The sequence below is a fragment of the Varanus komodoensis genome, unplaced genomic scaffold (genome assembly GCF_004798865.1).
Source record: "Varanus komodoensis strain SLA01 unplaced genomic scaffold, ASM479886v1 scaffold4, whole genome shotgun sequence".
NCBI classification, from domain to species: domain Eukaryota; kingdom Metazoa; phylum Chordata; class Lepidosauria; order Squamata; family Varanidae; genus Varanus; species Varanus komodoensis.
Window position 1 is genome coordinate 23,075,264 of NW_025335941.1, and position 14,732 is coordinate 23,089,995.

General features: G+C 37.3%; 1 protein-coding gene across 1 annotated transcript in view; it reads right to left on the bottom strand.

Annotated features, from left to right (window-relative positions):
* The window catches only part of ROBO1 (roundabout guidance receptor 1), a 321,775-nt gene that overhangs the window by 20,977 nt on the left and 286,066 nt on the right, over positions 1-14,732 (bottom strand). The window contains exons 22-27 of the mRNA XM_044441909.1: positions 13,429-13,764; positions 10,606-10,710; positions 8,031-8,175; positions 6,647-6,898; positions 3,076-3,485; positions 773-925 (exon numbers count right to left, since the gene is read on the bottom strand). Of these exons, the coding sequence (XP_044297844.1) occupies positions 773-925; positions 3,076-3,485; positions 6,647-6,898; positions 8,031-8,175; positions 10,606-10,710; positions 13,429-13,764 (1,401 nt within the window). The remainder of the gene's footprint in view (positions 1-772; positions 926-3,075; positions 3,486-6,646; positions 6,899-8,030; positions 8,176-10,605; positions 10,711-13,428; positions 13,765-14,732) is intronic.

Genomic DNA, 14,732 nt, shown 5'->3' on the forward strand with positions numbered 1-14,732 from the left:
AGTCCTAATCAGATTGTTGTTGTTGAGAACCAGGAGGTGGGGGAATGATGCCTCTGTAGCCACCCCCACCCCTTTTAGCAAATTTAGAAAACTTGACAAGATGGGTAAGTCTTTGGGAATATATCTTACATGAATTTCCAACAAAGCCCTTTGGTTGTTTTATGAAACTGAAAGGTGGTGGTTTAATAAAAGCTGGCCCTCCTGAGGCATTTTCATTAAAGGCTCTCTCTAGACAACATCACAATGTTTGCATTATCCCTCTATACTCCCTAGAGAATACAAGCATTACCTTTTCAGCAGGAGTCGATATTGTGTGTGAAGGCATGAGAGGAGATGATTAGATTTTGCCTTTTGGTGCACAAAGTAACCGCGTGGAACAATACTATGGTTAGAATTAAAATTCAATGATTTTGCTGCCTGCTATTTGAATGCTAAATTGTTTCTGTGATGGGAAAAATGACACTATGGAGGATTTATTTTAATGAAGATTTTAATCTCATGCATGCATTATTTTCCACAGTTGTATCCATTTGCAGTGCCTGTTCTCAGACAGAGTGATAGTTAATAGCTGATTAGGGTATTACAGAAAACAAATGCACTTTTTATGACTGTGTGTCCTGGAGAATTTAGGACACTATCTTTAGAAAACAATAGTGATGTTTGCAATATGCTATATAAAATTGTACAGTATCTGAAAACACCAACTCCTTTCCACTTGTGCAGCAATATGGTATGCACACTAGAAGAGTTTACATCTCAAGACAGTGCTTACCATCTGTGTAGACTTCTCTGCGCAGATGTCCTTGCTGGTGCTTTTGCTTTTTGGCAGGTCGGACCTTCTGAATTACAGCAGCACTCATGTTGCTGTCAGTAGAAACAGGACTGGTGGGTCTTGGACAATGTGCAGCATGATAATGTCTACGGCCTAGAAATAAACAGGTTCACAGTACTTCAGTTTGTTGCTTTCTTTGACACCATAATAACATTCTCAGTCTATGCATAAACATATAGTTCTGTAATTAACATTATTCACAGCCCAGTCCAGTTTGGCAGCTTGTGGCCCTCCAAAGAAAATGTACAGGTATGCAATGGAAGGAGGGAGGAACACGGAAGTGATGTTCCTCTGGACTTCGCTCAGCTCCCAAAACATTTAGGCAGCTGAGTTCAGCCATCTTAAGTGTTTAATGCCAGAAGTTTTTCCAGGATTCCTCATAAGGACATGACTTCTTTCTGCCCCCATAAAATGCTTCCCATATCAGCACTGATTCCAGAGCGGCAGCCACTGCAGAAAGAAATGTGGTGGCTGCAAGGATGAAATGAAGGTGCCTTGAAGTCAAGGTCCTACCTCCAACTTTAAAGCATTTTTCCAAGGTCAAAGCTGAGACTCTTTTTCCTCAGCTCTCAAAATGGCATTTACTAGCCACAGATTGAAATGTAACAGCATTTAAGGATTATTTAGTGTGTACACATGTGTGTACATATGATGATGTTAACTTGGAACTTTTCTTAACATTTCAAATGTTCAAGAGATGTGCTAAAACTCCAAAGGAACCAATGATGCATTTTTGGTGGCTGGGAATTCAGATTATCATGTTTTACTATTAGGGATTTTCATAATCCTAAAAATAATTTAAATTGGATGTTGCTTTTAAAGACATCCTGACCCTGAAGAAATTACCTTACAATAGAAGTCACCAAAGTTTTGGAACCATGGATACACTTGGAATTTTGAATTCCATAGATTGGGCTGGTAGGATGGATGGGGCCTGCAATCAGCAAGAGTGTGCGTGTGCATGTGCGTGAGGGGGTGAGTATCCCCCTTCTCTCTCTCTTTATGTACATGAGGACCCACTATATGGGAGTAGGTGGGTCTTCTCTCAGTCCTCTTTTCTCCCCTTTCCCTTCTCACTGGCTCCAACTCCACCCACCTCCACACCCTCATTCCTTCAAGTATCTCCATGTAAGTGTATAAAGCAATTTCTTTATTTACTTCCATAGATCAAGGTGGGGCTGTGCCCTGCTAAAAATTGACTTAGGGCGGGCTGGGTTCCTGTAACCCATCTTCTGACAGGGAAGACTTGCTATGCTCCCTATTCAACTGAACAGGAAGCTGCTTGAAGGCTGGGGGGATCCTTCACTCACTTGAATCAAAAGGGAAAATGTCCCTCTGCTTAAAATCAGGTAGCGGAGAGATGAAGCCCACCTCTTTCCATTACTCACTTTGCACACCCCCCCCCAGCCATTTTTGATGGAGTTTATTGCCTTGGCTCCTTATGCAAAAAAATGGAGAAATTACTCCATTTGTTTACAGTGGGTGGGAGGTAGAAAAATCACGTATACCTGTGTATTCCTTTAAAAGGGTACTCATCTGAGTTGAAAATGAAGCACAACTAAAATAATAAATCAAGTATGGTGGTTTTCTGCAGCACCCATCTCTTGATTGTAAATGGCTACATTTTTAATTATTTTTAATAAAAAGGAGAATACAGAAAAAGAATACCAAGGGATCATACACTAATATTACATATGATATCAAGATCAATTTTTTTTATAAAAAGTCAGTAATTGGTATCTCTTATATACTCAATTAAGTAGTACTTAATTGAAACTTATAAAGCGATTATTCTAATTTGTAATTCTTAATACTGATTTATTTTCCATTTCTTTTACATTGATTTTAAACAACAACAAAGCTTTTGTATTAGAATTATAACTCACTATTGACATTTTTAGAAAGTCTATTAAGTAAATTCTATAAAATAACCTTTCCATTTATCATTAATTTTTCAGCAGGTCTTATATTTATGTAACTAGTTAGTTTTGCCATTAGTACATATTCAGCTAGTTTATCTTTCCAATCTTCTTTAGATGGGTAGTCTTCTGCCTTCCATTTCAATGGCTATGTGTTAAATGGAGTTTTTTTTAATCTTCATTTTAGGTGTCCAATTTTAATGTGTGCCCAGGATTCACAGAGCCACAGTCCAGGATTAATTGACATTAAGGGCATTTTATAACTTGTCATATAGATAATTGAAATTCCTGCTCAAATATAAGATGGCTGTGAACCAAACTCACCTCCCACAGCATCCTGCATGTGACGCCTTGCTACTTTAAGACCAGCATATTCTGCTGCTGCTGCAACAGCCTGTGCAAAATCTGCATCTGTGAAAAAGGATCCATCTGAGGAGCTAACACTAGACCGTCCACTTGAAATGTTGTCATCTTCTGAGGCTGAACCCCATCCGTTGATCATGGAACCTGTTACAGAACTCTCCAGATCTCCTACACTTGAGGCTGGGGTCTGCTCAAGGCCACGCAAAAGAAGCCTTCTGTTTTGCATCTTGGCAACTTCTAGGTCCACTTCATCCTCTTCCTCTTCTGGTGCATCAGTATCCATGTCTGATACAAGAGGTCCCGAAATGTAACCATACGTATGTGGTGGAGAAATAGGCCTTGGAGGTGGAGGAGGACTCACAGGTTGACGCCTGTGAGCAAATAAGTAGTTAAAACAATGTTATATAGTGCACACAAAACCCATTTAATAGTTGATATTCTATTTTTAATGTTTTATTTTGCTGGAACTGGTTGACAATTATACAAACAGGAAAAACAATTCACTTTAATTACAGACATAATTGGATCTTTAATCAATATATAAAATATTCTGCTGAATTCAATGCTTTCAAAATCTGAGTTTGGTTTACAAATAGCTATTCCTATAAGTTAATTTATAAAGGAGAATAGTTTTATAAAGGAGCATGACATATTGCTAGTACTGTTTCCCCTCCATTTTTTTAAAATGGGGAATGACCAGGCAATTACTGCTTGTGTTTGCTCCTAATTCATCTGTGTAATTCAAGAAGTGAATGCTCAAACTTTCAATGGGATTCTCAGTGTGGCTTGAATGCCATTCCTCAAGGCAAAATACTTATTTTGATAGAGAAGTAGAGTGTAATAGGCAGGGAAGATTTTCACAGAGATGGGAGAACTAGAGATTTTGGAGCTCATATTTGTTGACATATTTGACATATTGTTGACACATTTTTCAGTTTGTTCAAATGAGAAGAGCGAACATTTTTCAGACTATTCAGACTCCCATTAAGAAACTCCCTCCACAGAGAAGTATGTCTCATGTCTGTACCCAAGATGATGATGATGATGAATTTTATTTCTATCAACAACCAAAGCTTTCCTATTCTTTTTGCAAATGGTGGGGGAGGAATGACAATCAGGAATTCTTTTCCAATGGAAAAAGGTTGATTGTTCTTGTGCTGTCATTGCTAGAACCATTCTCTACCTACTCTCCTTTCTCTAGAAGGTGGCCTTTTTGCATAGGAGAGGAATAGCAAGTTGAGCAGCTCAAGATGGCTATATGCAGAATCAGGTAGGTGCTCTGCCAGCCTCAAGTCTTTTGCAATTATTTGAACCAGGATGCATAAATACTGCTTCAAATAATTCCTACATCCCTAATTTAAAAGATAATATGCACTCTGATGGATCAAGGCAAAGGTTTATCTTACCTAGAATTGACTGATAGTGCTCACTCATATGGAAGTTCAACCCAGAGCATGGAAGCTACAGCCTTCCTGCTCTGTTGCATCACAATAAATGGTACTCAGAGGCTTGGCCCTGGAAATCCCACTGTTCATCATGACCAGCATCCAAGTTGCTACTGATCTAGCCAACAAATATCCACTCCAGTTGCTTTTAAAACATGCATTTGAAAAAAATTGAAAAATTATAACTATATAATTATAGTTATAATTTGTACGTGTTATAGTTTATCAAGTGTTGACCTGATCTGCCTTTTAATTAATACTATTTTAATTGTATGTTTAGTTTTATATGTTTTTATTTTAGATGTAGTGCTGTTTTGGCTGTTTTTCAGACTGAAGATTAATTAAAAAAAGAAAAAACAGCAGTCAAAAGTATTTGCTATTAAGATTGCAAGAATACCTTGCTGGATATCTATCTAGTCCATGCCCAGTGGTCAAGCAGCCAGCTAGCTAAGCCAATCAATTTATTAGATGGCCCTGTTTTCTAATATAACAGAAAAGGAGAATTTGTTCTATTTATTTTTTTCAACACAGTGCATAATTCTAAAAAAGTCTTCCATGTGGTTTTTCTACCTTTAAAGTGCCAGCCTCTTAATTCTTATTTCACAAGATCCAATCCACTAATAATTTCAGGGTATAGATCTACCACTTCCCAATGTTGTATGGGAAGTCATAGGATTACTTGGTATCCCAGCTCTGAGATCCTGCAATTTTAGAGCTCGGACTCCACATGTCAAGTGAGAAAAAACACACTGCCTGCCTCCAGTAAGGCTGCAAATAAACCTTGGAGGGGAAAAAAGGGGGCATTGCTGGGGTAAAGGAAGGGAAGGAGGCTGGAATCAATACCTCCTTCCCTATACCAATACCTACTGGTGGTCAAGCCTCCTTCTCTCCCCTCCCTGTGCTTTAACTGGATGTGCCAAAAAATGAAAGGCATAGCTCTACATTTGGCAGTGTTCTAAATATGCCATACCATAAAACTTAAATGGCATAGTATCCATAAAGCAATGCATGCCTTTTCAGTAGCCATAGAGTCTATCTATTAATTTTACTGGATTGTAAATAGTTAACCATGATATTTTACATTAAACGACTAAGTATACATTTACCCTTAGGTATACCATGGCCCATGAGAATGAAGCAATAAAACTTCTATCCTTAATTCTGTCAAGATGTGACATAAAAAGCACCATAAAGTCTCAAGATTAGAGCATGTATATCTTATATCTCATATAAGAAGTTAAATCAATTAATATTTTAGTTATTAGCACCTTACTGTGCTACTCATTTGAAACAATCTTAAGCATTTTATAAAGAAATAAAAATAAGAAAATAAAAAAAAAGAAGACAAGCATGCACAAAATCATATCATTATGGTAGTAGATCATGGAGGAACACCAAAGGAAACAGATGCAGCAAGTCAGCACTGAAAACATGCATGCTTTGAAGGAGAGAGAATTCTATAGGACAGGCACCACTTCAAAGAAAACATCTCTCTGTGTCCTGTCAAATCCTGAACACCAAAGTGGGCTTTGTGGTTGGGACAGGGGAAAATATTCCTTTAATAATCTGAACCCAAGTTGTATAGGGCTTTGCATAATAATATCAACAGCTTAAACTTAGCTAGCAGCCAAGCAACCAGTGTGGATCCTTTAGCACAGATGAAATATTTGTGCAGCAAGCTACCCCATTTAGCACCTAAGTTGCTACATTCTATACTAGTTGCAGTCCCCAACCAGCTTCCATGCAGCCTGAAGTGCCTGATCCTGCCTAATCTTGGAAGCTAAGCAGGGTCAGGCCTGGGCAGAAGTGGGATGGGTGACTTGAGTGTATGATTCTATGATTATTGCTGTCAACTGCCTAGAGAGCTTCGGCTATGGGCAGTATAAAAATGTAATAATAATAATAACCAACCTTAAGGGCAACCGCAAACAGACTATATTGCAGTAATCAAATCTTGAGGTTGCATGTTGATCATAGTTGCCAGAATATCTCTGTCCAGGAACAGGGATGTGTTTATATCCCATTGTATTCGTTTCTGAAGTGAATTACTGAATAAAGTTTCTTCTCAATATATTAGGTTAACATACCTTCGATCTGGTGGGTGTTGCAAGTGGGCTATTTCCTCCTGGCAATCTTGTAGCATAGGCTGGAGTTCTTCTTGTGGGGAAGGAGTTAATGTGGCAGTGGACTGATGGCTGTAGGACACTGCTGCTGGAGATGAAGCTGCTCCTCGAACTGGCGGTGTGGGACCTCGTTCATCTTCTTCCTCTTCCTCTAGTTCATCCTGCTGTAGATACATTCTTGCTGGTGGTACTGGACATGGATTTTCCTGTTCATAGCTAAAAATGTATTTAAGAATATAAATACAGAACACATTCACATATGTTTGGGCTGAACACTTTGCTTCTTTTTCAAATTTTTTAATTCAGTTAACTATGGGCTCAATTGGATCCTATATAAAGCAGCAACAGCAGAAGTGATCTTTGCCTCTTGTTTCTTCTATTCTGCATTTCTAGCTGGGACATCTCACGAGGGAAGGAAAGGAGGCTGTGGGATATGTCATATACTGGCCTCTGCATTCTACTTCTCTCCCCGCCTCCTAGAATGCCTTCTCAACTTAGCCTTGGAGAGGCAGGAGGCATGGTTCTTTCCATGTTACCTGAGTGAGGCAAGAGAGGGATCAGAATACAGATTTTCTAGCTCCCAGATCAGAGGGCTGTCTTTGAGTTTAGATTGGAAAATACATCCTATGGCCATCTAAGGGCCATAGGATCATTCTCTCTAGCAATTTAAATCATTGGGCTTACAAAATATTTACTTATAAATCAGAGTAATGTGAAGATCAGACTGGAATCTGGCTCCTTTGTGCTTCTGCGATTTCTCTCCTGTGCTTGGCACTAGCCAGGAAGCAAGCCAAGCTGAGATTAAATCTGCGTAGATTCTGGAATGCCTGTGGATTCTTTGCACAAAATATGCAAAGTATGGAATTATTTGTCAAAATACGCAAAGCCTGCAAGTTTATTTTATTTATTTATTGATTGATTTCTATCCTGCCTTTTTCCTACAAAGGGCTCAAGGCAGCTTACATCTCCTCCTCCATCTTATCCCCACAGCAACAACCCTGTGAGGTAGGTTGGGCTGAGAGCCTGTGACTGGCCCAAAGTCACCCAGTTGGCTCCATGGCTGAGCGGGGACTAGAACCCAGATCCTCTGAGTCCCAGTCCCATTATATGTGTGGAAGCACAACTCCACTTGCAGAGTGGGAGTGGAGGTGTGAGGGCAGTGTGTGTGCAAGGTGGCTTCATGAACTCACTTTCTGTTGGATTTCCATGTGAATGCTAAGTACAAGGCAGACGTAGGGCAGAGAAAAAGTGAAGTGGAATCCAGGTAGTCAAGCCAAGGAAATCTGAGAGATTCCCACACCCAAACCAGATTTCTCATCCATCAGTTATGATTGTTCTTTTATCTTACCTTTCATTAACTGATAAACTATATTCTTCACTGTTACTATGTGGAGGAGGATGTACGGGAGGGGGTGGAAGTAGATCTGCCCAGTTCATACCAGCCTGCTTTGTTGCCTTAGGGGTTCTAGCCCCCTTCTTGTGTCCTTGACTCCCTGTGAAGAAATTCATTTATTTCAGTATACCATAGCCTTGGAATAAATAGATGATCAGTCCTTTAAAGTACAGCCATTTAAGAAATTGCAAGTATGGGGCTTTGAAAGAACATTGAATATTTCATAAAAAGCTTACAATGGATTTTGACTTATGCAGAACTCAGTAAGCCTCTGAATCTTTATAATGACACCAAAACTGACCATGTATGAAATGTAAGATTTTTCTTTCGTCCAAGGGAACTGTGTGTGTGTGTGTGTAACACAGTCTGCTGTAGTGCATTTTAAGAAATATGCAACTGACACACAGTGCTCATAACTTGAAATAATGAATGGCTAAAACACATTAAAGTCATAAATGACTTTTGCAAGTAATACAATTAAAGCAATGTCCCTACATTTATTAATTGCATGATAGATTATCATCTAAAACAAATGAGCTATAGATATTTTCTGTGTAGTGTTTTTTCTTATTTAATTGCTGGTGCCTAATACAAAATATGATAAAAGATATGATCCACTAAAGTTTCTCTGTCGAATTAAGTCAATTAATAGAAGTAATTTGAACTTGTCCACTGAAATGTTTTGAGCACAATGAAATTCTTAAATTTATTTTGAATGACAGGTGCAGTTGAAAATAATTATTGGAAGAACTATAACACCCACAATAAAAGCAGCAAAAGAAAGTATGGCTTCAAGATATTCTTCATAGAGAACTATGGTTTATGGTAGAAAGGTACAAGTTTTAGCTATTTGAGCAGCTTTGAAAAAAGGGCTAAAGGTACAGTTGTATTTAGAGTACAAATTTGACACGAGAAGTAATGAAAACCAGCACTTGAGTGTAATACTGCTGAATTGTGTACTGCTAGGCATGATAAACTAGTGGTGAATGTTCTGAGAGCCAGACCAGTTGAAACATTTTATACAGATTTATTTACTTGAAATGTTTAGCCTGTTCTTCAGCCAAAGCAGCTTACAAAGAGTGATAATAAAACACTCTTTGCCTTGAGACTTACAATCAAAGCAGAAAAGAAGAAGAAGAGGAATCGGGAGGGAGGGGGTTAGAGCAAATTCAGGCACTAGTTCTCTTACTTACTTATTTATAACATTTATTTTTAAAATAATTAATTTTAATTATTAATTGATAAACGTACATACTTAAATGCTTCTGAGTTTGCACTGGGGTTTCTGTAATATCTTTCCTAAGTCCAGATTCTTGCACTGCAGTGCATGTCATTCTTGAGAATAACTTTTACAACAGTACAAGCATGCTGCGGGGGTGTCAGGGTCTAAATGTATTTGTGCACATACATTGTGCACAATCTACTGTAACATTTAAAAATGTTCAGTTTAAGTCTTGGCCTGGAGATAATCTGTCAAAGGCCAGAAGGTACTTCTACTTTCCTTCACTAAAATTATTTCCCCTACATATACTTTCACTCACTACTTCCCTCACTTATCACCCTTCATTCTCCCACAGTTTTTATTGTTCCTTATCACTGCTGCAGCTGAAAAAGTGGGAACACTCAAGGAAAGTGGTACTTGCCATGGAAGCCTAGTTCTCAGAATGCCCCAGGTAATAGGAAGGAACCTTTGAGCACTGCTGGTTCCCTTTTTCCCTTTTCCAAGACAGCCAGTAAATCAATCAATCAATCAATCAATCAGAGTTTGCTTATAACAACATATTAACCCCTTTAAGAAGTCAGATTTTTTGGACCATCTTTTGAACAAGTCAAACATCAGATGACCTCCCCATAAAATAAAACCCACAATGGATTCCTTGAAACATAGTCATCTATTTTCAAGGAAAAATACTTTTGAGCCGACAAAGAGGTTTTCTGGAGTTATGAAATCTTTATTGAGTCCTCCTAAGTTTTCTCCTATGCACTCCATATGCATGCAGCTGGGTTTTTTTCCTTTTTTTAATGTCCTCACTATGCTAGCTGCTAGACAATCAGGGACTGTGTAGTCAGCATGCTGACTTCTAAGCAGACAATTAGTTTAATCTATGGTAAATGAAGCTCTCCCACTGACATTACAATGAATGGAGGGGTAAAGAATGATGGCATAGCCACTGAGCCACTACTTCATGAGTTACAGTACTATACTGAAACTGCTACGTAGTATGGAAACACTTAAATTAGGAGAGCATCTGCACATCTCTTAATGGAGCAGGAACTACATTGGGAATCAGACTGATTGGCCGTCTATTCTATTCCCACTGTGACAAATGTGGTGTGCTATAGGAGGTGCAGATTTTTTGGATTTTTTGGAAATTCAGGTGACAGTTTTAGCTTAGCTCCGTTCAAAACTTAGATGAAATTTACAAATAGCTGAAACTGTACTACTTTGAATTAGCCCACCAAACTATGGCGACAGCATGACATCATTTCAGGTATTTCTGAAGGTCTTATACTCTAGACTCATACTCACCAGATGTGCTGCTTCCTCGATCTGAGCTATTATAAGACCCACCTGTATTCTGATCATAGGTTTGGTTGTATGGGATAGTTGGTGCATTGTCATTTGCTCTGTAATCTGTAAGTGTAATAAAACAATTGTATTTCACACAAAAACATGGACATTTAGTTACTTCCAGTTTACTAGAATGCAGATTAATATTGCTGGAAAAAAAGGAAGAAACAAGAAGAAACAAGATGAGGCAAGCTGAAACAAGTCAAAATGAAACAAGGGCTTTGCTAGTTTGTTTTAATCCAGACGTTTGTTTCTTTTACCAGAAAACTTTGAAAAACTTAGACATGTAACATGATCTTATTAAGAATAAAACTCACTAACAGCATCACCACTTTACTTAAGCTCCCAATGTGCAAATTGTACTAATTTGCTGCAGTTCAGAGCAGGAGGAGAGTCACATGATTTTCCATAATCCATAAATACAAACCCAAATGTCCAGCTGAATATATATAAAAGGAATATAAAACATAAAAGGAATATAAAAGGAAAAGTGAAATCACAGTACATGTAACTGAACAATTATTAAATAAGTGTGTGATTGTTATGCTCACTGATTTCAAATTGAACAGTGGCAAATGAATAGTATAAATAACAAAAACAAAAATTAAACACAGTATTTGTTAAGAAAGAAACTATCCACAGTTTGAATTGAACAAATGTTCTATATAGTTAATTTCATATTCTTGTTTTGTACTTATGTATGTGTGTTTGTATTGCGTAGGATGTCTTCCTATCCGTCTCAGTGGGAGGGGGGAATAAAAATGCTATAAGTAATTAAATAAACATTAATATATAACAAATAAGAGTAATGAATGCATCAGGCCTACAAAAATCTGCACTGATGAGGAATTCTTTTGTTTGAGATATGCTGCCTCATTAGTTGCAGTGGCAGTGACACAGAGAGTTATATTCTCTCTCTAAAGCTTTGGATAAGCATTTAATTAAATTATAGTTATCTTTTTTTCAACCCAATATTTGAAAAAATGTATCTTTTTTCACAGGGGTAACATATTCATCAGATAAACTGATGAATTTTTACTGAAGAATATCAGTAATGTACAGGAATGTTACCAGGATCTGACTGTCATTTCATGGTACAAATAAAAGGAAGTCATAAACAGAACCATTGGACGTGAAATAGGAATGATGGAGCACAGTGCAGAATTCATCAAAATGGTTATTTCTTGTTACCCAAGCTAGAGGTAAATTGCCAGAAAGATAGTTTTGGGTTAGAAAATAAGAAAACCTACACACACACACTCATACACACAGACAGAGAAGCCAGTTCATACTTGTTATAGATAAACAATGATAATGTAACACATGGAACAAAGGAAAAGAGGTCAAGAGGATAAATCCTAGCACATAAGACTATTTTCTCTTACATATGTTCAGTTCTTTTACATTATATTGTCCTGTATGCAACATCTGTTTATGTTGAGGCTAAATGCTAAAACATGTACACAGAACTATATCCAGACTGTGATTTAATCAAGGTATTCTATAGTACAGTTATATAGCTATAATACATTAATATACTTGTCTATGTTTATATTGCACACATGTGGGCACACACATATACACAAAAAGGTATAATATACATGAGCATGGTTATACAAGCTCTGTGTTAATTGATTAGAAGCATTTTCCCTGAATTTGAAAATCTAAGTTCTGAGACTATAAAAAAATCTCATAAACCATACAGTAAAAGGCAAGGCAAGAATACAATTAAAAACTATCACAGTTATAACATCAGCTATACATTCATGTCAGATTTATGTGGCCTCTGAACCATTCTATGGATAAGTAGGTCAGGTTGTAAATAGACTGAATCAACCTTTTGTAATGGAACACGTCCTTTACCTTTTCAATATCACTAGGTAACAGTAAGAGCTACAACAATATGTTTAGGAAGTTCAAACATAGAACAGAGAGCTAGCTCCCATACTGACATTTTGCAAATCTGGTTATTAAAGTAAACCTCATAGTAGCTGAAGTACTAGAAAGATACAACAGGACTTCTTTCTTAGTATCCTGCACATTACATTAGAGAAGTCTTCCCTTAACAACAGAAAACACTTTCTCATGTTTCACGTTAACACTGAATTTATTTTCAGCTTACAGACTCTGAGCAACAATTTTAGTCCAGAACTGAAAGGAATATGGTGAATGCAAAGAAAAAGGACTAAAAGTAATCAGATCAGTCTGCTTCCATCTTTAGGATCATCCACAATACAATCTTACAGATTTTATATGCAACATTACAGTCATACAGGGATATGTAGGTTTAATTAGCCTGCATTCACCATTAGAAGAAAAGGGTGACCTATTTTAAAAATTGAGTGCAATGCCTGCACCTTACATCTGCTTTATGAATTAAAGATGTGGTCTTAGTACCAACCAATCACTCATTTGTTATTATTAAATTTAAATTAAGCACAAAGACATATGAAAATATATTTAATTCTCTTTTAAGATACAGCTGCTTATTTTGTTAGAATAAATTCAATCTTAGAAGATTATTGTAGTGCTAATTAACTCTTTCACACTGTTAATTGGGAATTTCTAAATCTACAAAGAAGCTTAGATTGCACCATCGTGTTTGGTTCATCCTGACAAGTTCTACACTCCAGTAACCAATTATCAGATCCAAAGATGAACTGAACATAATGAAATATAGGTAGTTCTTTTTGTTTATACAAGCTGAGAACCTGAAAAATAAAAATAAAACTTAAGGATTTTCCATTGCATAGAGAAGAAAAAATGCTACTAATAATTTACCTTTGTTTAACTTGTTTTGTTCCATAATGTTGTACTGAATAGGTGCTACCTCTTGTTTCTGCTGTGCAGATGGCTTCCAGTGTTTTTCATTTGAATCACCACTGCTGCTGTTAACATTATTGCTGATGTTTGACTGGATAAGCTGAGTAGTAGCATAAGGTGTAGGCTGTCCTGGCTGGTTGACAAATCTTCCATCTTTTAGATTTGGGCTATTGAAAGTTTTCATTTCATTGATCTTGTTACTTAAATCCACATCGCCATAAACTGTTGACTCAGGAAGCATCAAGTTTGTTTGCTTGTTTTCTAGCTGATTGTTGTAATTTGCTATACAATCAGCTATCCACATCAGGAAGAAAAAAAACCCCAATTATATTCAGTTACAGTGCATATTTTAATGCATTCATTGCAGCAAACTACTGCTCTTTTGGCATTGTATGTAGGGTTGCTGGTCTACTGTTAATAGGACTAACATTGGATACAACCTTTAGTCTGAAAGGCATTTATATCTAAGGGAAACCTGTAGCACAAGACTGTAGATTCAAGATCCATAAATATAAGTGATTTTGTAACTTATCCAGAATTTCAATCCATACATCAATTAAAGATTTTTCAGAACAAAACACAAAAGTGTCTAGTTCTGCCAGAATGCATGTAAGTGAGATAACAGCTTGCAATCCAAAGAAATGAGGCATAGTAATAAACTTGTTTGTGGAACATCTCTGTAAAAAATGTAGGAATATATTGAATATCTATCATCACTTTCAATATCACATTGAATCTACTATACTCAAGAAGTCAGTCAGAAATGCTAAATTTTGCATTATCATACTTGAGCAAGAATCAGGAATATGCAAAGGCTGTAGAACGGAGTCCCTAGCCTTTACAGACACATCTGGGAATTTGAGACACTGAACCACAAATAGCTCCCATGGAAGATGTAGCTAGTCATGTAATGGCTCCTGTGGGGCCTGATTAGTCAAGAGGTGGAGGTGTGGGAGAGGAATAGTGAGGTTAGAGGCTGGGAGGGTGAGGGAAATGAAAAAAGTTACCTTTTTTTGTGCTACCCAATCCTCTTATGTTCCTACAGATCTTGCCCCTTCATCTCCTGACTCCTAGTTTCTAGCTTTACTATTCCTCTACCCTTCTCTCTAACCCTTTCCTCACTATTTTGTCCCTTCTCCATCCCTAATTGTTTATCTTTTTAGCTTCTAGCCTTGCTCTTTCTCTCTCACTGACCTCCTTATTTCCCTCTTTCTCTCCACTTCCATTCTCTAGCTTATTTGTCTTCCCTCAGCCTCTTTATC